Source organism: Microplitis mediator, chromosome 1 (genome assembly GCF_029852145.1).
Source record: "Microplitis mediator isolate UGA2020A chromosome 1, iyMicMedi2.1, whole genome shotgun sequence".
Classification (NCBI taxonomy): Eukaryota; Metazoa; Arthropoda; class Insecta; order Hymenoptera; family Braconidae; genus Microplitis; species Microplitis mediator.
Window position 1 is genome coordinate 27465970 of NC_079969.1, and position 22984 is coordinate 27488953.

The 22984-nt window shown below is 32.6% G+C and overlaps 2 protein-coding genes across 7 annotated transcripts; one reads left to right on the plus strand and one right to left on the minus strand.

Annotated features, from left to right (window-relative positions):
* Positions 1 to 731: 731 nt before the first annotated feature.
* On the minus strand, positions 732 to 6387 carry LOC130670534 (uncharacterized). Of its 3 annotated transcripts, XM_057473951.1 has the most exons (10): positions 6249 to 6383; positions 5880 to 6174; positions 4445 to 4619; positions 4029 to 4268; positions 3357 to 3692; positions 3001 to 3272; positions 2821 to 2919; positions 2482 to 2752; positions 2023 to 2267; positions 732 to 993 (listed from the first exon to the last, which is right to left on the minus strand). In XM_057473951.1, the coding sequence occupies exons 3-10, from the start codon at positions 4580 to 4582 to the stop codon at positions 834 to 836; spliced, it is 1761 nt and encodes a 586-aa protein (XP_057329934.1). In that variant the 5' UTR covers positions 4583 to 4619; positions 5880 to 6174; positions 6249 to 6383; the 3' UTR covers positions 732 to 833. The 3 variants fall into 3 exon arrangements, with proteins under 3 accessions (XP_057329934.1, XP_057329938.1, XP_057329942.1); XM_057473955.1 differs by lacking the exon at positions 5880 to 6174 and having other exon boundaries at positions 6249 to 6387; XM_057473959.1 differs by lacking the exons at positions 5880 to 6174; positions 6249 to 6383 and adding an exon at positions 5679 to 5697.
* A 26-nt stretch (positions 6388 to 6413) lies between these two features.
* LOC130670508 (putative mediator of RNA polymerase II transcription subunit 26) lies at positions 6414 to 22984 on the plus strand. Of its 4 annotated transcripts, XM_057473924.1 has the most exons (12): positions 6414 to 6552; positions 6645 to 6796; positions 7868 to 8445; positions 8545 to 8586; positions 9351 to 9484; positions 9561 to 9689; positions 10328 to 13747; positions 14232 to 14624; positions 14702 to 17563; positions 18338 to 18452; positions 18512 to 18822; positions 20432 to 22373. In XM_057473924.1, the coding sequence occupies exons 5-12, from the start codon at positions 9478 to 9480 to the stop codon at positions 20488 to 20490; spliced, it is 7296 nt and encodes a 2431-aa protein (XP_057329907.1). In that variant the 5' UTR covers positions 6414 to 6552; positions 6645 to 6796; positions 7868 to 8445; positions 8545 to 8586; positions 9351 to 9477; the 3' UTR covers positions 20491 to 22373. The 4 variants fall into 4 exon arrangements, with proteins under 4 accessions (XP_057329907.1, XP_057329917.1, XP_057329904.1 ...); XM_057473934.1 differs by lacking the exon at positions 8545 to 8586 and having other exon boundaries at positions 20415 to 22984; XM_057473921.1 differs by lacking the exon at positions 8545 to 8586.

Sequence of the window (22984 nt, forward strand, 5' to 3'; positions counted from 1 at the left end):
TACCCACGGATTTTTCCACTAAAAAGAAGTTTTTTATGGGGCGCCTGAGAAAATTTAATTTTTAACGACCACCCTAATAAGCAATGTTTCTGTCTATACTCTTACTTACATGTAACTTATAACCCGAGTCTACCGTATCTGCCTTTCGTTTTATTTAACTCTACTTATTTGTTTGATTAACTATTTTAAAACTATAAACTTGGATTATTAAATTATAAGTTCAACAGTCAGGTATACATGGTACGTAATAAGATAATTAATCAGTTATTAAACAATTAATAATAAAAAATACATTAAATAGTTGGAAGATAATCGGTATTATTTTCCTATTTAATTCTACGGCTATCATAACATATATTTATATATATATATATATATATATATTATGTTTATTCTTATCTTATTGTTCTAATTACAGTTTAAAAGTTAAACTTCAATTTAAATTTAAACTTCATTGTATTACTCGTCATTATTTTAAAAAAATAAGAAAAAAAAAAATTAGGTCGATCGCATGTAAAGAAAATAATAAAGACACGTCCTTGGAATAAAAGTTAAAGATAAAACTAATTGTTTATAAATCAATAATTATAAAGTAAAGAAAATAAAATTAATTTTAACTTTTTTTTTATCGATCGATTTAATTAAATAATTATTAAATTGCAAGTAAGTATTAAAAATAAATTGCTCGTCCCTTTAAATAGTAAAATAGTAAAAATTTTTTTTCATTTGCTTTTGCTTTTGTTATTTTTGTTAAAACTTTTTTTTTTCTGTGTATTTTTTTCCTACACGTTTGTACCAATCAGGAGAAGGACTCACGTGCTTGTGGTTATTAATTACACTGTAGCAGGATCTATTTTTGGCAAATTTAATGCTACTGTATTGCTGACGGTATTTACCGGTTCTGTTTTATAATTACCGTTATCAGAACTTACGATATTAAGTGCTGATATTTTAGCACGTTGATAAGCGACCACTGTATTGAGGCTCAGGAATCTGGTAAAAAATTTAATCATTTATTAATAAATACAAACATTTTACTGATTATAAATTTTAAAACCTGAGTGTCATTGAATTTAATTAAAAAAAAAAAAAACATTCAATGATACATTTTACGACCTCCCTGATAGCCATCATACTGGTGTTCCAAGCTTATTAGTTATTCAAATTTCCCGCGGTTGTGTCATTTTACGCTGGTGCCGTCGTTTCTTAGCTTCACGACACATGTGACGACATTAACTAAAATTCGCCTCTTATTTAATTAATAATTTAATAACAAACGCATGATTAAACTTAAAAAAAATATTAATGTGTTCAGAAATCTTTAATTATCTGATACTGAATAATTTATAGCGATGGTATTATTGTAGCCAGAACTAGGGTAAGAGCGCCAGTACCCAGCCCCAAACCAGTAGCCAGCCACCTCATGTTAAATTATATCTATATACATTTTGAGCCACTGGTTAGGGGCTGGGTACTGGTGCTCTTACCCTATACCACTTTGAAAAATGATTTCCATCTACGCCCGTGTATAAGAACGAATTTTGAAAATTTATTTATCGAAAACGGTGTAGTGAATCGATTTGAAATTTTAACAGTGACCCTTTTTTTTGAAACTCTTTCGATAAAAAAATTTCAGAATTTTGGTATTATTTCAAAAATCGGTATCGAACCTCCTTAAAAGCAAACAGTTGCGAATGAGTTGACAGTAAATTGTCTGTAACTTGAATTCAATTTGACTTAAAATTTTACTGTCAGATAATGACGTTTTGCTTAAATAAAAAGTTTAACTTAAAATTGACGGCAAGTTTTTCTGTCAAATTACATTCAGACGACCTTAGATTTAAATCAACTGCACGCAAGTATTATCCAGCCGCTTGCCAGAAACTTGTAACAAGTCAACCGAAAATTTTTCACTGCAGAATTTTCGGAGCAAGATGTGACTATCAGGGCTGGTTCGTAATTTTATCCAGCTTCAAATATTTTAATATCTAAAAAATAAAGATATATATAAATATATATTACCTTATGCCAACATACGCTACCAATAAAGTAGCACCGGCAGCTAGCATGCGTATTATTGGACTCTCAACAAATTGAATAAGTATCCAAGCAGCAGCGAATGTTCCGCACATTGCTGTCACCGCAGCAATCGTTTTAATCCAGCGACGCGGTGTCATGCTGTTTTGCCAATCCAGTTTGGTAGCACGTTCGACATTGTACTTGCTACCGCAGACTTTGCACGTTAAACTGTCTGCATTCATTGAGCTCTAAAAGTATATCAATAAATAAATCAACAACTACTTGGATTTAAATTACATAACAATATACTTTTCATATCAAAAAAAGTTTTATTACTTTGATACCGCGGCAAATAGTCGTAACTATAAACTATAATTTTTTAGGTGATGTCACATCGCCGTGTGCGACGGATAGATAATTTATAGTCATTTTGCCCGCGGTAAAATATTAAATAATTGTTACCTCAACAAGCCATCGACGCAGGCAGTCATGATGAACAGTACTGACATCCCCTCTGCACTGACACGGCTGAATCAATGGACCAGCATCCTGTGTCTCGCTGTCATAGCAAATCCAGCAGTCTCTAGCACTAACAGATCCACTCTCATTCAGTAATTTTGAATCAACTGAGCATCGTTTTTCCTGGAGTTCAACTTCTCTCGGATACTTTGACGGCTCTATGTCGAAATGTTTCAATATTCTCTTCGGGTTCAGTATCCACAGTCGCTCCGGGCTTAAATAATAAATAATAAACATTAAATATTATTATTATTATTAATGATATTTAATTTAAATACTCACCTCATACAATTCCAAAGTACACAAGGAAACCAAAGTGATACGCCTACTTCTATTACACGAAAGACAACTGCGTGGTAATTACGGCTCACTAATGGGACCCTGGTAAATAAGTGGTAATTATTAGGCAGCCGGTTATTAAATAATAATAATAATTAATAATAATTAAAAATAATAAATTACTTAGTCTTCCAGAATTCGCTCAATGTTTCGCTGAATAAAAATGCGACAATGACAAATAACATAAATGCCTGTGACAACATTCCAAGACGTGACTGATTCAATTGCGAAGTATTGACATGTTGCGATACATTGATAGGTTCCAATGATGTCGATGCCGTCGGTTCAAATAGTTTAGCTGTTATCGGTTCTTCGGTATTTTTATCATCACCCGGAGTGCGGACGTTCGTTGCTATTGACACCTGGGTGTATTTTGTTATGAACCCACCGCGAATCTGAATTAAAAGTAAATTAATATCAGGGTCATTGATATTTGATTGTATATTTAGAGGGAAATAAAAATAGAGTTTGAGGGGTACCTTGAAAAAAACTTCGACTCCGTAGATTAAAAAGAAGACAACGACAATGAACAGTAGTACGGCGTAGCAACCGTTGAATACGTTTGTATAAAAGCTCTGATCCACTTCCGATTTCCATTGTGAGGTAATAAACTCTGCGAGAAGTAATGAATAGTTTATTATGTTGAATACAACGAATGCCAAGAAAGATTTTGATAAAAATCGCGGTTTGTCGGTGCGGATATCGGGAACATGGAACACTTCGGCCCAGAAACAAACAATCAGAGATGATCCGCTTAATAATAGCGGGTAGTAAGTTGACGACAGTGTTCTTGACCAGCCCTCTTTAAATGCAGCCTGTTAATAAAATTAATTATTTTATAAATTTTAATTAAAAAAAAAAAAAAAAAATCAATGGCCCAGTTGTCTAAATAAAAAAAATTTCGTTTGTTGACATGAATTTAAAATTTAAAATTTTTTAAATTAAAATTCAATTACCAGATTATGAATCCCGAGTAAATTAATTTAAGAATTAATTAATAATGATAATAAAAGTTAGCGAAATAAAATTAAAAGTTACACAACAAATGTGTTCATTAACCGATAACAATATTTATGTGCCGAGCGTTATCTGCTCGCCTGAGGTCAGAAACTGGGCCAGTTAATTTAAAATAAAATAATAATTGGACTCACAGGACAGGTAAAATAAGCGCCGCGAACAGCAGTGGCAAGAAATACGATAAAATAAAGTACTTTTTGTGTTGTTACTCTGCAAGCCCGTAAAAATGACGGGGCTTTCATTCTTTGCCACTCAGCAATAATGCACATGACCAGTTGCGTTAAACAAACAAACGCAAGTATAAAAAATATCGTAGCAAATGCGATGTAGTAACTCGAGTTCGGGACATGACAATCGCTCCCGTCAAATTGGATCTGAAATAAAAATAAAAACCTCCATTAGCTAACTAATTACCGCAATTAAAAATGATTCACGGTAATTGTGATATTAATAACAATTATAATTGATAAACATAAATAAATTTTATCAACGAAATGCGTGTAAATGTCGATCAGTGAAGGTCATTGACAATTATTTAAATAATATTTACCTCACATAAACAAGTACCGTTATGACACTCTCCATGGCCAGAACAATTATCATTGCAAGTACTATTCCAAGCCATCATTCCGAATTTCATTAGCAATGACAGTGGATTTTGAGTGCTCAGTGCAATCATTTGATCCATTGTACTTCAATGAAACCACGAACTGCACAGCAGTTCACTGTAAGACAAACAACATACGGATTTATTGTAATTTTAAAAAAGTGGGAAATCAAAAGCTGCATGACTCACTTGCTCATTCAAAAACTTAGCCGATGTCTAATAATTTTGGGGTTTTTTTTTAATAATAAATTATTTTTTAAAAAATGCACTTGTAGTTTTTTTAATTTTCTACATGTGCATTTTTTTTTTATTTTGTAATCGATGTACGGTAAAAAATCCGAAAGGTCCAAAAACTAATTAATAGAGTCAAAAAAAAATAATAAAGAAAAAAATGACAGCTAAATTTTTTCATGAATTGTCAGTTTCAATTTTTTATTAATTACAATTAAACCATAAGGATTTTCAAAATCGTTCTTCTTAAGAATTCAAGTGGAATAAAAAAAAAAAAGATCAATCGGTTGTGTTTACCATGAGTGTGAATGTACCAGACATCAGACAAATTTTTAATTATAAATAAATAGAGTAAATAATTAATGCGCATTTAAAAATTAATAAGTGCATTTTTTATAAATATTTTTTTTTAAATTACTCTATTTATTCACAATTTTAAATTTCTCTGATGTCTGCTACACTCACACTCATTATTTACCAACGTCCGTACATACTGAGACATCAGAAATTTAAAAAAATTTTTTAAACTTCCCGCTATGAAAATTTAAAATTTTTAAAAAAGTTACTCAAAATTCCGAGTGTGAATGTAGCAGACAATTTATAAGTTTAAAAAAATGCACATACGGATTCGACGTTTGAAAAACATGAACTTTTTAAATTTTTACTCAGCTCATACATTTTATTCAATTCTTAAAATTTTTAAAATTAACAATTGTCTGCTACATTCACATTTAAAATAGAGTTCGTTTAATTTATCAATAAACTATCATTCAAATGCTACGAATATTTTTCTAGCGAATATTCGAAAATTGTCAACATGATTTTTACATGAGTGAATCAGCTGGTACCAAGTAAGCGTTAGAACATCTCATTGCCTCCTGATCATTGTGCAAAAAAACCAAAAACTTTCTCAACTGCATATTAAATATCAAACATAAAAAATTACCTTATAGCTCATAAATACGTATTTATATTAATGACTGATAACAATGACAGTGATAAAGTAAACTCAAGTATTAGAACAAAGAAATATGTTCTCATGCGTGGTCTGTATGATTACAAGAACTGTATTCACAATAATTAATACGTACTCCGTTAAATAAAATTAACAATAATAATTAATAAGATGGTGATGATGATGACGTACCGTTTCGACGTCGTTGCACAATTAAGTTTTAACGACAATCCCAATTTCCAGTCCCGTCCCAGTGTTATGATGATGATAATGATGATAAGGACACTAGCACTCAACTCGAAAAAAGACCAACACTTGAGTCATAAATAAATATCAAGCCTTCAGTACACCTGCACTCAATATGTACTCGACCAATCAGATGTACTGGCCAGCATGACGCTTCAATAATTATTATAAATAATAATAAACAGAACTTATGACAGCAACTGACAGATGATAATAAATGAACGTTAATTTATCTCAGTACCTGATTTATTAAATAACTTTTTATTTTGTTGTCATGTTAAAAATATATAAATAACTGGTGAAACTTTTGCTTACCTTAATCACTGACAATTTCCATGGCTAGACCAATCAACTGGATGCCAACAGCCAATCGCGTAATGACGTTCGCTGCGACTGCGAGCTACGATTTACTTTTTTTCAACCCGACCAAGATCAGAACCACTGGACACTAAACTATACCTCAATCATCAGGCGGGTAAACTAGAAATTTTAATTACCAACTCTACAGTTCAGGTCTCCAAGTTCTAGTCTTCTAGTTCTAGTACGATCACATAACTCTGATCGTAATTCCAGCAGCCAAGATTTGTGCGTAAAAAAACAGACATCTAAAATTACAAAGGTAATGAGTTTATATATTTAATATATTTATTAGTATTAATGAATAATTACGCAGTGAAGTTTTGTTTAAATGATGATAATTATTTTTTAAAGATGTCAATCGCCAAGCCCGTGATGCGTGGACTCTACGCAAAGAAAATAAAGATCCATTTAGTAGGAGCCACCTTGACCAGTATCACTGGTGGACTTTTGTGGAAATTCTTTTACATGGACCCACGTAAACGTGACTACGACAACTACTGGAAGTAATTCATTTTTTAATTCAACTTTATTCCTTATTTATTTATTTATTTTTAGTTTTTATTGAACTCGGCAGCCTGAAGTTAGTCGACAGTCGACGATTTCCGGGTTTTTTCTACAAATCACAAAAAAAAAATACGATACTGAAGTTAGCCGACGTTTAATAATTTTTGGATTTTTATTTAAATGATAAATTATAAAAAAAAAATATTTAAAAATTGCACTTGTAGTTTTTTAAATTTTCTATGTGTATATTTTTAGTTTTCTTTTTTTAAAAATTATTAAACGTCGGCTAACTTCAGGATCATAAAAAAATGCACATGTAGAAAATTTAACAAACTATAGGTGCAATTTTTATGAGTGTGAATGTAGCAGACATCAGACAAATTTAAAATTACAAATAGAGTAAATAATTAAACAAATAAAATTTATGAAAATTTTTAAATTTTTCAAATGCGCATTTTTAAAAAATTTAATTGTATTGATAATTTAAAATTCGTCTGATGTCTGCCACATTCACACTCATAAATTTTTGTAAATATTTTTTTTATTTGTCGTTTTGAAAAATTAAAAAATTATCAGACCTCGGCTAACTTCAGTATGAGTAGTGTAGCAGACATCAAATTTAAAATTATAAATAAATGGAGTAAATAATTAAAAATATGAGATTTTAAAAAAATGCACTTATTAATTTTTTAATTTTCTAAATGCGCATTTTTTTAAAATTTTATTTTCTTAATTATTTACTCTATTTATTAACAATTTTGTCTGATGTCTGCTACATTCACTCATAAAAGTATCATACTGAAGTTAGCCGTCTAATAATTTTTGAATTTTATTTTCGACGTAAATTATAAAAAAAAATTTGAAAAAATTGCAGCTGTAGTTTTTCAAATTTTCTACGTGCATATTTTTTTTAAATTCAATTGTTGAAAAAAAAATCCGAAAATTGTCAACTGTCTGCTAACTTCAGGATCATGTTTTAAAATCGAGTTTAATTTTTTAAAAACTAAAAATTAATCATAAATTTCCGTAATTACAATTATAACAAATTACTAATTAAAAATAATCCACAGCTACTACGATGCTGAGATCCATGAAAGAATAATGGAGGAAAATGGTTTACTCCAGTCATGCCCCCAGTAGAAACCAGGAGCGCAAAGTAATTTATAAAAATCTGTATAGGTACCATGTAAAAGAAAATTAAAAAAAATAAACTAGTACTGTCATTAATAAATCCAAACTGTAACAAGAATAATTATATTGTAATGAATAAATAAACAAATAATGAAAAAACAATAAAGGTTAAGTTTCGTTCCCTTGGTAGATGTCAGTGATGCTGATATCCCATAGTGCTTCGCGCGATTGATTTGCGCATGTCAGTTGGCTGCATTGCAAATGGCGGCTCCTTGTTATTGTTCATGGCGTTTTATGACTTGTCCCTTTATATCTGCCGATTATGACGAGTTTTTAAGTGATTAACACGACACACTGTGTCCAGTGGATGAATTTATCTTTGTACAGTGTTATTTAAATACAATATTATTCTAACAATAAGTGATTACTGAGTTGTTATTGGAGTTACTTGTAGCAACTGAACCTCATAATATTCTTGCTAAAAGTCATCAAGAATTGGATAGTTTTGAGAAATGGGGTAACGTTGTTCATAATCTTTTCTCATTCATACGGTGTAAAATCACCCTGATTTAAATAACTCGCTTAAGATGTAGATTTATTAAGTTATATTTATTAGGTACCGTGTGTGCTGTGTTCTGATAGATTTGTGATAACTGCGGTGGGTAAAAAAACCATATTTCGGTTATTGTGGATTAAAAAAAAATAAGTACATTAAATTAAATCGTGCGGTTGACGGGGCTATCGTGAGCATGCTTGAGCCCACTTCACGTTCGCCTCCCCCGACGGACAAAATGGTGGCCCCCCCGATTATTATATATTGCCAATGCTCTTTTGACGCCTTTTTTTTATTTATTATTTTAAAATAATACATTTTATATATTATTTTTAACACTATTTATCACCTGTCAATTATTATCAACATACATATTGGTACTTATTATATATATTATTTATTATATATCTTTCTCATATTTATTGTATAACCTATTTTATTTGTAATGATAATTATAAAGCCGCCTTTTGATAATCGCTTGATAATTATTTAAAAAAAAAGGTTTTTTTAAATTTATTATTTGAATTTGAATTTGAATTCAAATTTTAAATTTAAATTTATTACTCGTATTATTTAATGGAGATAATTTTTTTAGCCTCCGAATTATATTTTTCCAAGTGAATTTTCATAAATTTATTTGTTTGTTTAATTATTTTAATTAAAATTCAAATTTTTAATTATTAACCCTCGGGCAATTAGTTTTAATTATCAGTTTTTTGTTTATTTACTTGTTATTGTTGAGGGCGTGACAATTTTTCCAATCGATTGTTAAAAAAAAACGACGAGTGTTTATTTTTATTAATATTGTGATTGTAATTTTAAAAATTTAAATTTATTACAAGTGATTAATGGTAATTTATTTATTTTAGGGAGTTTATTATTATGATAGTTAATTAAATAACAAAGCCTGGCGTGGATTTAAAACAGCTTGCGATCGGCCAGGCAACAAAAAATAACCTGAGACCTATCCAGGCTTCTTGGGTAGTTATGTGATTAATGATTGGTAATTTATTTGGTTAATAATCGAAATTTTATGTTTAATATTAGGCAAATATGTGATGTACTTTTTTAAATTTTAGTCATGGCGGCAGACAGTGATGGTGATCTGATTGAGACAGTGGTAACCTGTGAAGGTGATTTAGGTGATCCAGAGTTTCCACATAAGTTTAAAATAATTGTTGACCGGTTAAAGTACCTGCTATCAAAGGGTGTGTATTTTTTAAATATTTTTTATTAACAAACATCATTTTTTTTATTGAGGTTAGGCGGGATTTTTAAATTAATTATTTGAATTTTGAGGGATTCTCAGGCACCCCCTCCCTGACTTTTTAAAAATATGCAGTGACTTAAAACTCATAAAAGTGTGAAAATGGAGATTTTTAAAAATTACTCAGTTGATGTCAATTGGGAGTTAAACGAAATTGGAAAATAAATTGCAGTGAAATCTTCGTCATTTGAATTTTCAAATTTTGTAGGCTAAAATTCATTCAAAAAATTCGTTTCACTCCTAATTGATAACAACCGCAAGTATTTTTTTTCAAATTCTGTCAGCGAAATTGCAATTACAATTTTTTTTTTAAATTGATAAAATTTTCATACATTTATGACAGTAGTCATTGAAAATTTTTAAAAAGTGGGACACTGTCTGAGAATTCCCTTAAATTATTAATATTGTGGTACTGCTAGTTTTTAAATTAATCTCGGGTTCAAAATCAAGTTTTTAATCAGACTTGGACTTTAGTGCCGCGTAAATTCACTGACAAATAAATAAATAGTTTATTTATTTATTTTAAAGTATTGGTTAATGTGAGAAAAAATTTGGTGACGATGATTTTTTTGTTTGTAGAAAAAGGTGACGGATTGAAAGTAAACAAAGTTGAACCATGGAATTCAGTACGAGTGACGTTTTCGATACCCCGGGAGGCGGCGTTACGGTTGAGAGAGTTAGCGAGCGAAGGCTCGTCGACGCTAACCCAGCTGGGAATATTATCGGTGCAAGTGGAAGGAGACCAAGTGATATCGTTGCGGATTGCCAGCCGGTTTGGCGAGGAGACACAGGAGATAGTGTTACACTCTGGTGGCACACAAGACGGAAGTAAATCGAGGAGTGATACGAGTAGCAACGGTGCGTCGTCATCAAGTGACAGCAGCGATGCCTCGACGTCTCTCCCAGGTCCCAGTAGTGCGTGTAATATATCGACGATGATACGGGACGTCGCTCAATTGATTGGAGCTGAAGCTACTGGAGATAAACCGCCACAATTTCGTTCGCCGAATGTCGTTGCACCAACAGACTGTGATCCTATACCAGCGTTTCTCGCTAAAACAGTTCAATCATCTTCAAATGTTATTAACACACATAATATTACTAGCAACCAGTCATCGTTAGCCAGCAATTCAAATGCATCACCTCGTAATAATTATAATGGACCATTCCCGTTCGCCAGTATGACACATGCGGCTCAAGCAATACACAGTCGCGAGTCACAGCAACAGCAGCAAGCTGGCACTATAAAAACAACACAACAATTTAAATCACATCACACACAACCGCCTCCGCCTTATCCAGCAACAGAAGTCCTGACAACCTCCCATGTACTAAATACCGGACACACGACAACACAATCAACATCTGTCTCTGTCCCTCCTAACCAAGTTGTAGGACAGTTTAAAACTAATCTACCCTCGACATCAACCAGCAGTCATGCTGGTACCTCAAATGGTAACCAAGTTGCGCTGTCAAGTCCACTTCTTGTTAATTTACTACAAAATGACGGTGGTTCCCATCCAAATAATATTACGATAGGACAAAAAATGCAGCCACCTGCTGCGCTGGTTGATGCTGCGGGTATGAGCCGGATGAAACCAACTAAAAAACCAACTGGTCGCAGGAAAGACATGCCATTGGCCAGTGAATCGCCACCTAATTTAGATTCACTGAGACCTGAAGATTTAATTGGTGGTACTGCTGGAGCTATTGGTAATCTTGCGTCTTCTGGACCGTCTGCATTTGCTACTGTAAATGTTAATCAACCATTAACTTTACCCCAGCAACAACAACAGCAGCAGCAAATTAATGTAACGCAGCAGACAATTCAACAGCAGCAGCAGGTACCCGTATCAAGTCAAATACCGTCACAAACTTTACATACACAAGTACAAATTCAACAGCAAAAATTCCCAGTGAGACAAGAATTAGCTTATCGACAAAATCAGATCGTGCATAATCAAATGACCGTAAGACATCCAGTAAATGGCCAGCAAATAAGAACGTCGTTGCAACAGCGGCAGCTTCTTCTTCAGCAGCATCAGCAGCAATTATTAGCACAATCCCAGAATATTGTAAGCAATTCAGTGTTACAGCAACAGCAGCTTAACACGCCCGTTCAACAAACAGTACAACAACAATCTGTATCCCTGCAATCCGTCCCATCAAATTCACAATTGATTTCACAGCAAATAATCCAGCAGCCGTCAGTGGGTATCAATGTCGCCCAACAGAGACTCGGGTATCTGAGTAATAGTCCAAGACAACCAACTCCACCGCCTTATCCCCGACAAACTCCTGCGGCGACTGCCACTGCCGCTGCTTCCCAACAGCCGCAACCGCAGCAGCAGCAACAAATTCCTACACTAAATGTACAGCAACAGCTACATCACAATCAACTAAAAAATGTTAATATAAATACCAGTGCGACAAATGATTTTCGTTATGGTCAAAGCCAAAATATCCTCAGTAGAAATTATAACGTTGCTACGTCATCAGGAACGACAAGCGCTAATGGGACCACCACTACTTGGAATCAACAAACAACCAGCAGCTCTGTGCCACAGGCTGCTCAAACAAACACAAATCCTGCAACAACAACAACAACTACTACTACAAATAATAATAATAATATAAATACAAATACTAATCAACAACGTCTAGCAGCAGTTACTAGCCAGACGTCAGCTCCAGGTGCCTTTACACAACAAAATTTAACGCGTGTTAATCACGTGACAGCAAATAATCCAATAAGTTCAAATACAAATTTAAATATACAGCAACAAGAGCCCGCAGTGTCGGACTCGGGGGTTAAAGTAAACGATAACTCGGCCACGACGACGACGACGGCCTCGAGCACGCCGATTGAAGAGCCCGAACCAGTGTACACGTCAACCGGTAAAATACGTCAGTTTTTGATAAATCCACTGACGGGTCATCTGGAACCGATGTCCAGTGAGAGTGACTCCGAGCCTGAAAGTGCTGTTGACAATCAAGACGATTTTTTTTCATTTCCGTCGCCGTCAAATGATCGTTCCAATTCTATATTCTCTGACGATGACGCTGACAGCAATATTTCCCGTCGCAATGACACGACGACAAATACAGACCAGTCGGATTCAGAGACAACGGGAAAATCAACCGGCAGTGAAGGAAGTCTCAAGCAACATGGAAGACTAAAGTCTTCGAGAGACAGTCCAATGCCGGGTGAAAAAATAAAATTACGGCTAAAGTTAGAAAAATCAGAACCTGTCACACCAGCGTATAAAGTTGACGTGTCATTCGTCAACACACCGCCGATGAGAAAAGCTGACAAGTCGGTTAATAAAATATTTACAGGTGTCGCGGCTAATTCTGCTGGTGGTGCTGGTAGTGCTGCTGGTGGAGGAGGAGCTGCTGGAGCTGGGGGTAACAGTGGAGCTGACGAACCACGTGTACCTCCGCTTCATATATCTCTGAGAGGTCGCAATGCTTCTGTTGTCCAGATAAGAAAGAAAGAAAAAAAGTCACTGCGTGATGATGACAGCGATTCAAATCCGGGGAATGTCAAGAGACGGGGTAAATTTAAAAAAATGAAGGACAGTACTGATGGCAACAAACTGCTGCAGAAAAAATCATTGAATATGATAATTGCTGGTGGTGGTGGTGGCGGTGGTACCTCGGGAACTAAGTTGCCATTGAGTAATTCTGCGGTTGTCAATACGGCGAGTGTTGCTGGTAAAATAAATAATTCGCTGCAGGGTATTGTCTCGAAACCCAATGCTTTGAAGCAACAGGACAGCATACAGGATCCTACGACTCGGCTACAAGTTTCTGGAGCTGGTAGTAAAGCTAGTTCGAGTAAAAGTAGTGATGTTGATGATATTCCGTTGAATAGTAGGATACCATCGCCTATGAAACACAAAACCATTGTCACGCAGTCCTCAAATTCACAGAGTCTGAATAAAAATCAGGGTGATGATGTTCAGAATCATACTAACGAACATAAAATTGGTGGAGGTAAGATTTTTATTCCATTTGAAATTAATTTTCTAGAGAATTTATAGGTTTTAGAAAAAAATGTTTTAGACAAAAATTGTAGGAAATTTAATTTGCTGTAAAAAAGGTCCTGAGGATTTTTAACGTATCTCTGATGGTTTCAAAGTTACAGAGATAATAAATAAGAGATTAATTAATTTTAAAATAATATTTGAATTTATTGTCTTTACTTCCGTTGTGATTACGGTGAAATAATTCGACGTACGGAAAAATATATAGAGACCTTTTTTGTAGAGAATTTTATCAGCTACAAATTTGTTCATATACATTTTTGGCATATATGCATTAGTTTAGCCAGAATTTTGATTTTTTTGCAATAACTTTTAGATGTCAATTCAAAAATTTGTAAACAAAAAATAAAATCAATGCTGATGATAATTCTAGTTATTTATACGTCAAAATATCTATTTATTTATGTAATTACTTATTGTTTTTGTTGTAACAGGTAAAACAAAGAGAAGAGACTCGAAAAAGAAAAATGAAGCAGGCGAAAGTCCACATCGTGAACAAAATTTATTGTCGGGTGGTAGGATACTGGACAATCAAACCAAGTGGAGAAAACTTGGTTACAAAGGTGATCCTGATCAGCCTGTTAGTAAAAAAACAGCTGGTGGTAATGCTGAGTCGCATGGAAATGATACGGGAACAATTAAAAGAGTCGGCGACGTCAGAAGAACGAGTGACGGCGACATCGCCACGAGGAGCGCAGACAAAGGAAAATCTTCAAGTGGGGTCGCGTCCCGTATCGCTGAGGTCAATGGCGTTAGAAAAGATCTTGTTAACCAGGAAAAGCGACGACGGTTGAGTTTAATTGAAGAAAAAGACTTTCATTCATCCGGTAAGCTGTCAAATTTATTGTTTTTTTTTTTTAAATTACTTCTTATTTATTTATTTAAATTATTATTACTGTTACAGAATCTCAAAATCCAGAGACAGCACACAAGTCAGACTCAAGTACGCACGCAGCATCAAAACTTACGTCAAACTCATCGTCATTCGACAATGACAGCACGTCAACAAAAAGTTTAAGTTTGCCGAGTCAAAGTCCTGCTCAAAGTCAATCACTGGGTAAACACGACGTAGTAAAAACTACATCTACACCATCATCAACGTCATCTACGTCTTCTTCTTCTTCGCTTTCTGTCCAGCATGACGGAGCAAAGACAAATATAATAGCAAATAAAATAACTCCTGGTAAAAGTAAATCCGAGTTGGATATTAAGTCAAATGCGGTTGCTAAAACTCAGAGCGTATTGCAAAAAGTAAACAAAAATAATTCATTATTAAAAAGCAGTGATGTAACATTAAGTAAACACAAAGTCGACCACCCGAGTCATAAAAAACTGACCCAAAATCACGTGATAAAGTTTTCTGAGCGGACTATCGCGACGGCTAAACTGGAGCAGAAAGTCAGTTTGCTAAAAAGTTCGCAGAATCCGGGGAACGTTGAAGCTCGGGCATCTAATGTCGATTCGCCTCCAAGTAAACCACAGCCCCAACAGCCTCAACCACAACAGCAGCAGCAGCAACAAGAGCAGAGTCTTCCAGAGACTGTCGAGCTTGAAAAAGCAAAACCAAAGCTACCAGACAACGTGATGCCCATCGGAATAATTGACAGCAACACCGAGCGCGTGGGTAACGGCGGCAATGCCAATGCCGGTGAAGACTCGGGTATCGAATCAATGGACGCGCTCTCGGAAAAATCACCAAATCAGGGCGAATCTCCACTCCACAGACCAGTAACCGAATCCGTTGGCCAGAGTTCCGCCCCAGTTGGTTCGAAAAATTTACCAATAACAGCAATAACCGTAGATGAATCATCAACAATAACAAATAAAAATAACAACGTGCCTTCCTCAACTAGCAGTGATATGTGTTCAAGTACCGAACTTTTAAAGTCCAATGATCCAAAGACATTGAGTCCTGTGTCTGTCGCTAATTATCTTGATACTCAATTGAGGCAAGACACCGCTGCGACTAGTGATTCTCTTGGTTCCCCAAAATCTTGTGAACAATCTGTATCATTGACATCACGAACTAATTTAAATAGTAGTAATAATAGTAGTAGTAATAGCAATAGCAATAATAACACTAATAATAATAATAATAATAGTAGTAGTAGCGGTAGTGATAATAATGAACGCAATGACGATGGATTAAATGCGAGTGATAAAAACAATACCGGTGATAAGGATAAAGTTAATCTTGCAAGTCCATTGATAACTGCTACCACTACTGTTGTTAACAGTGATAGTTGTGATAATCGATTATTACAGTGTGCTAAGACATCTGGTACTGGTACTGGTACTAGTAGTGGTACTGGTCCTAGTACTGGTACTGGTGCTGGTGCTACTACTGCTACTGGGACAACAATAACGAGTGTTGCTGAAAGTATGGTAATAAAAAACACTGAGGACAATTGTCCTGTTGAAAGTGATAAAGTTGAAAAAAATGTGGGTGAGATTAAACAGGAAGAAGGGAGCGATGGCGTTGTCAAGACCGAGGAATTGCTTGAGGATAAAAAATTAGATGGTGTTGATACTGTGCATCAAAATAATAATATTATCCAAGATGGTGAGCAGTCTGATAGTAAAAATATTATTCCAAAGCCGTGTAGTCCGAGTTGTGATGATAAAAATAACTCGGATGCTGATAAAAGTGAGCATTTAAATTTGGACAATAATAAACTTGGTAAGACTGAAGTTGAGCCTGATGATACGAGGCAGGAAAATGAAGCCAAGAGTCAGTTGGTACTGAAGGCTGATAATATTAAAGGTGAGGTGGAAAGTAAATGTCAGGTTCCGACTCAACCGCAAGCTCAAGTTCAAGCTCAAGCTCAAGTACAAGGCTCTGCTCAACGGATTGTCAAGCGCGATAAACCTGGCCAGCAAAAAAGTCCTGATGAAGGCACGAAGAAGGCTACGGAACCGCCAGAAAGTTTACCCTCGCCACTAGATGATGATCCGCAGCCAATAAGAATAACTCCGCCTTTGTACACTTACTCAAATCCTGTGGTACTTCAACGCGATGACACGCCGAGTCCGGCCGCGCAGGTTGACGTCGACGGATCAAGTGAAGTTGAAAACATGAAACGGAAAAGACGGAGAAAACAAGAATTAGAAGGTCGTCAGGATGTCATTTGTATTGAGGACAATGACGACACACATTTTGTCGACAGACTCAATCCGACAATGAACTCTGAGGATTTTGTTAAACGTACGGGTGGTAAATCGTTGCTCGAACAATTGCTTATTGAAATACCCAATGACAGCAGTGAGAAACGTTCATTACGTACGCGATCACAGAAGTTAAATAGTCCGGATATTGCCAAGACACCTAAATGCAGTCCGCATGCTGGAGTTGGGGTTGCGGTTGGTGTTGGTGTTGGTGTTGGTATTGGTGTTGGTACTGCGGGAAGAGCCGAAGAACGACGTAGTATATCACCGTACGCAAAAGCTAGTCCTAAATTAGGTTTGTCGAAGCTGTCACCCAACACTGCCAACACTCCGAGTACAAATACACCGACACCAGCTACTGGGACAACCGTTGGAGTTAAAAGTAATAAACGCAGAAGATTAGAAAGCGAGAGTTCCGTTGCCTCAAGTACTGCCGACGAACCACCACCAAAATTGGGCAAACGTAAATCATCGGAAAATGCTGCTGAGCTTATAAAAGTTTACATGGGCGTTGAAGAAGCTGGTCATATTAAAAAACAATTACACGCTAAAGACGAACAATCCAAAAAGGGTTTTAGTATACTTGCTAAAGCTAAAAAAGGTGATTATATATTTTATTTTAATTATTTATAAAATAAGGGACCCAATGTCTGATCACTTTTCCTCGGAGTCATATGAGATTTAATTTTTTTTTTAATTATTAAAGCCATTGTTGGATAGTTCCCCCTCTCCCACACGGAGAAAAAATTTTTATTGGACTTGAACTGTCGTAACTTTATTAAAAAATATTATTTATTCAACTGGAAATATAAAAACTCTAAATTTTTACTGTATGTAATTTTTGCTGTCGACAGTAATTTATTTTTTTGTCAAGTATGTAAATATTTTATCTAGTTCGATAGTTATTTTACTATCAGTAATTATTTTTATTTATCGTTTCTTATATAACAATTATATAAATGTATAAATTGTATCAAAATTTATCGGATAATTAACTCGTTATCAGGTATTGGGTTATCAACTCCTGATACACAGAAAAAAAAGATTTCTTTGATGATACTGAAGTTAGCCGACGTCTAATAATTTTTGAAATTTATTTGAAACTATAAATAATAAAAAAAAAATATTTGAAAAAATTGCACTTATAGTTTTTTAAATTTTCTACATCCGCATATTTTTAGATTTTTTTTTTGTAATTTATTTGTTGAAAAAAAAAATCAAAAAATTTTTAATTGTCGGCTAACTTCGGGATCATTTTTTTGCCTCAAATTTTTTTTCTTATCCCGAAAATTTTTTGCGCGAAAAAATCATTTTTTTCTGTATAAAATTTATTTGAATAAATAAAAAAAAAAATTATTTAAAAATTAAATTCTAGGTCCAATTTTAGTTGACGTTGAATCGTCAGATGACGAGCCTCTGATAGATATGGCAGCAAAAGCAAGAATGCGATTGACTGATGAAACTGCATCATCAAAGCTCAAAGATCAAAAGTAAGTAATTATTGACAGTAATGATAATAACTAGTACTAATGATTACTATTATTTATAGATCAACATTGAGTACTCCAGTGGGTGGTCAATTAAACTCGAGTAACGTATCGAATTTTAATGCAACACGTGTTCAAAGGGAGAGTAGACTATTAACGACAAAACAACCGGGTAATGTTAATTCACTGTCGGTGGGTAAAGAACGACTACGTGGTACATCTGTGTCGAGTAATGAATCCGTTGGTGAAGTAACGACTCGTAGATCTGTAAGACAAAGTGCTGTCTCACCATTGGCTACACCAGCAAGCAATACAAGAGGCGCATCCAGATCTATGGAGGATGTTAATAGACGAAAAACACGGAGTGGTGCTGGTAAGTATCATACGTAATTGAAATTAAATTTTGTTATTATAATATTGTGTTACACAAAATTTAATTTTACTTAATTTAAGTATCGTTAATTAATGAACAATGTAAAAATAAAAAACTTAAATAATTATGTTTATTATTAGAAATTTTAAGTATTCATTTTTTATTTTTAAATTAATAGATTAGAGTAGACTACAAAATAGAGTAGAGTGTTTTGTTATGTAATTATTATTATTGTTATTAATATTATTTTGTTTATCAATCGAAATTTGTTTGTTGAATTGTATAATTTGAGTCTAGTTGTCATTGTTTAGATTATCGACTGTAAGCTCACTGAGAACAATCAAAGTATAACCTGAAACATTAATAAAACAAATAAATATTTTTCTATACATTTGAAATAATTAACTGCGAGTTACTCTAAAGTATCAGTTATTTATTTATATTTTTTATTTTTTTTTCGTGCAATTTACAAGCTTTACTTCTTACTTTATTAGCTTTGTTTTTAAACTGCGAACAAGGATTTATAACCCTGTATAATTTTACTTGTCTACTCTGCTGTGATTGGTCGGACATATTATTGGATAATAGTGAACCAATGGCGGGAGAGTTCAAGCTTAGGATTAAACAAGGATTTTAACCTTAAAAATAGCGGTTTGTAAGTCGCTGTCTTACCCGCCACTTTTTAAAAGTATTCAAAGACTGAATTTTATTAATTAATTTAAAAAAGAAAACGCTGTTACAATTTCGCCGAGATGTAAATTTGAAAAAAAATTACTTGCAAAAGTCACGGAAAATTTTTAAAAAGTGGCGGGAACTGTCAGAGAATGGACTTAAATATTTTTCCACATGAAGGACTGAGTTTAACTTTGAAAAATTATAAATTATAAACTAAAGTCGGTCTGATATTTTGTGTAAACATTTTTTTAAATTTCCCGGGTATTTTCGTAACTCAAGTTGTTTTACTCAGGTAATATTTAGATTGTTTGTAGACTGATGACATATAGGTTATTTGAACAATAAAAATGGTGAATTTAACCCTTGAGCACTCGCGTGAACAATAAAGTCTCACGCTTCGGCGCATGCGCGGAAATTTTAAACGTTAAATAGAAAAATATTATGCACTTACAGTAATGACACAATTGCAATTTATTTGAATATTTCTAAAAAAATTTACTAAACTTTGATGTCACTTTTGAACTTTGTAAACAATCACCGGAGTAACAAGCGAAAAAAATGGCGGCAAATGCCGAAAATATTCGGAATTACCCGAATTTACCCGAAGCGTATTAATTTTACCCGTACTTTGCTCGCGTGATAATAAAAAGTCTCAAATTCTTCAAAATATTTTCTAAACTTAAAATAATTTTTAAATTTCAAATCATAAGAGGCATAAAATTTAATGAAGACAAACATATTTCACTAGGTCATTCCTTTTTAAATATTTCAAATCAAGCGTGAGAAGAAAAACTCAGCGCGGGTGCTCAAAGGTTGACATTAATGAATAAAAAAATGAGACTTAAATTATACGATAAATAGATAATTATTATAATTATAATTATAATTTTTTAATTAAAATGGATAAAATGGTACAGTGGGAACGTTGTTTTAGTGACAGCTGAGACAGCAGAACAGGCGAAACGGAGACGAATATCACGAGAAAACAAATGACCTTCGGGAAGCGACCTTGACAGTGATTAGCTATCGTCGCTCGTCAAGGCATTTATTGTCTGGTTATTTGTCTAGTGCCAACGGTTATTTGATATCTATCGCCGTGTGGCTGGACCCCACCTGGTGAATCCCATGTACGTGTCAAATTGCGCACAACTTATTATTATTATTAATAATATTTAAAATATAACAATACAATAAAAAAAAACTACATGCTCTAAAATCAGTCTCAAATAGATAAATAAATATAAAATATATAAAAGTAAAGGTGTCTAAAGTAAAAGGCATGGCCGTGTTATGACACTTGATCTCAATGTGTTACGTGTTATTAATAAATAATTAAAAATTATTAACATGAGCATCAAATGCTTGTTATTAATGAGCTCAAAGCTCGGGCTTTCGCGGGTTTATTATTTTGGCGAACGTGCATTTTACTTTTAGATGTCTTACTTTTGCTAGTTTAGTTACTTAGCTTTTTACATCATCACTATTTAGAATTATTAATAATAATAATAATAATAATATTAATTTAAATAATATTTATAATTATTATCTTTGTAATATTAATTGTAGACTAAGTAACTAAACTACCACGAGTATCAGTTACTAACTGCCGAGTTGTTGAAAAATAATTAAAATCCCTGTTATATTCTTCTTACAATAGTTGCGATCTATGGTCGTGTTAAAAAATAAATAATAATAATGACTAATTAATTAATTAATCAATCAATCAATAATGAAAGTTTGATAAATATTTCGCAATTTTAATAATATTTATATTTCACTATACTCGTGTGTCCGTAATTGTTCCTGGTGATTATGATCTTTTGTACAAAAAAAAAAAAGAAAAAAAAAATTAATTATTTAAATGAAAATAATAATGACATGTAGACTGGGTCGAAAGAGCTGCAACAAAAATTGTTAAATTATTTTAAAAAAGTTTAAATTAATTACGCGCCATAATCTGACCGTACTGCCGTTGTTAATATCAAATACCAAATTACTATACGCTCTTGACGAAGCGATTTTAATTAATATTAAAAATCGTTTATTAAATCCTTGGGTAAATTTGTGGGGAAAAAATTTGAAGTTTAAAAATACATCACATTAATTATTGAAAGATTTTCTTTTAAAGTTTTGCTTTATTTGTGTTTTTGTTTTTTTGTATCGTAGGGTAAATTATCTAGTCCCCAGTTTTGAATTTTTTTTTTTTATAAATTCATGTGCTAAAAGATTTGAATTTTTTCTTTTTTTGAATTATCGAGCAACTAAATTCTAATTTTATGCTTGTTGAGAAAATTATCATTGAAATTTAGATTTTTGAAAATTTTTTTTGTATAAACAGAATACGAATTTTTTCTACGTTATATCTGTAATAAATATTCAATTAATTTGAACATAATTTCGATTTTTTTTACTTTTTGTAGCAAAAAAAAAAATTGAGTTCAATTTTCTACTAAACCGGAAGTAAAAAATAAATAAATTTCCATTGAAATTCTAGTGGTTTGTCCATTCAGACTTTTTATTAAAACAATAATTAAAGGAAACCGAAATAAATCAATTCAAAATTATTTAAATATATCGGGGTCTGGCAATCGGAAGCTAGTAGACAAAAATCATAAGTAATTATATTAATTGTAATTATAAATTTCTGTCTTAGTTATGACAGTAAAGTTGACGGACATCGGACAATTTCTAAAATTTGAAAATAATAAAATAAAATTTTTTCAACAAAAAAATTAAAAAATGACTTTTAGAAAAATCTAAAGTCAGTATATAAATTTTTTATGTTATTAATTTTTTTATATGTAATTTAAAAATTGTCTTATGTCCGCTACATTTACACTCATGTATTAGTTCTCATGTCTTTTTTTTTTGTACAAAATATTTTGAAAGTTATTCAAAATAAATTTGATTGTTTATAAAATTTAATTTTTGTTTTTCCAAAAAGAAAATCTTTCGGTAAAAATGTCAAAAAAAAAAATGTATAATTTAAAAATATAAAACAGAAGGATTTATTTTATTTATACAAAACGTCGGGGTAATTTGCATAAATATAAAAAAAAAAAAAAACAAAAAAAAAAATGAAATTTAATTACTAAGTAATGAGTAATAAAAAAAATGGATACAATGTTAATTTGATAGGTAATATATGGATGACTATATTTTGTAAATAATTTCTTGTATAAAAAAAAATATTAATGATAATAATAATAAATAATAAATAACACAAGCACTTGACACTGTAAATATAAAGCAACATAAAAATGAAAAATGTTTAAATTTCTATCTATAAATATAAATATAAATATATATTACTACTTCTATAACTATTAATATTAATAGATATAAAAAAAATGTGCAACTTTATTGTCATTAATAAATAAATAAATAAATTAATTAAGTATTTTTCACTCTTAAATTTTCGTAAAAATAATGAATTTAAAATAACAAAGAAAATATATATAAAATATATATTAAATATTTAATCTTC

Bases quoted from the DNA above. Each gene is read 5' to 3' on its own strand.
- LOC130670534 (XM_057473955.1), bottom strand. From the start codon at position 4,582: ATGGATCAAATGATTGCACTGAGCACTCAAAATCCACTGTCATTGCTA. The intron at 2,920-3,000 runs GTAATTTATTAT...CTTATTTACCAG, and splicing joins AGCGAATTCTGGAAGACTAA to GGTCCCATTAGTGAGCCGTA. The intron at 994-2,022 runs GTAATATATATT...ATTTTTTACCAG, and splicing joins GTAGCGTATGTTGGCATAAG to ATTCCTGAGCCTCAATACAG.
- LOC130670508 (XM_057473924.1), top strand. The intron at 14,625-14,701 runs GTAAGCTGTCAA...TTACTGTTACAG, and splicing joins AAAAGACTTTCATTCATCCG to AATCTCAAAATCCAGAGACA. The intron at 17,564-18,337 runs GTGATTATATAT...ATTAAATTCTAG, and splicing joins ACTTGCTAAAGCTAAAAAAG to GTCCAATTTTAGTTGACGTT.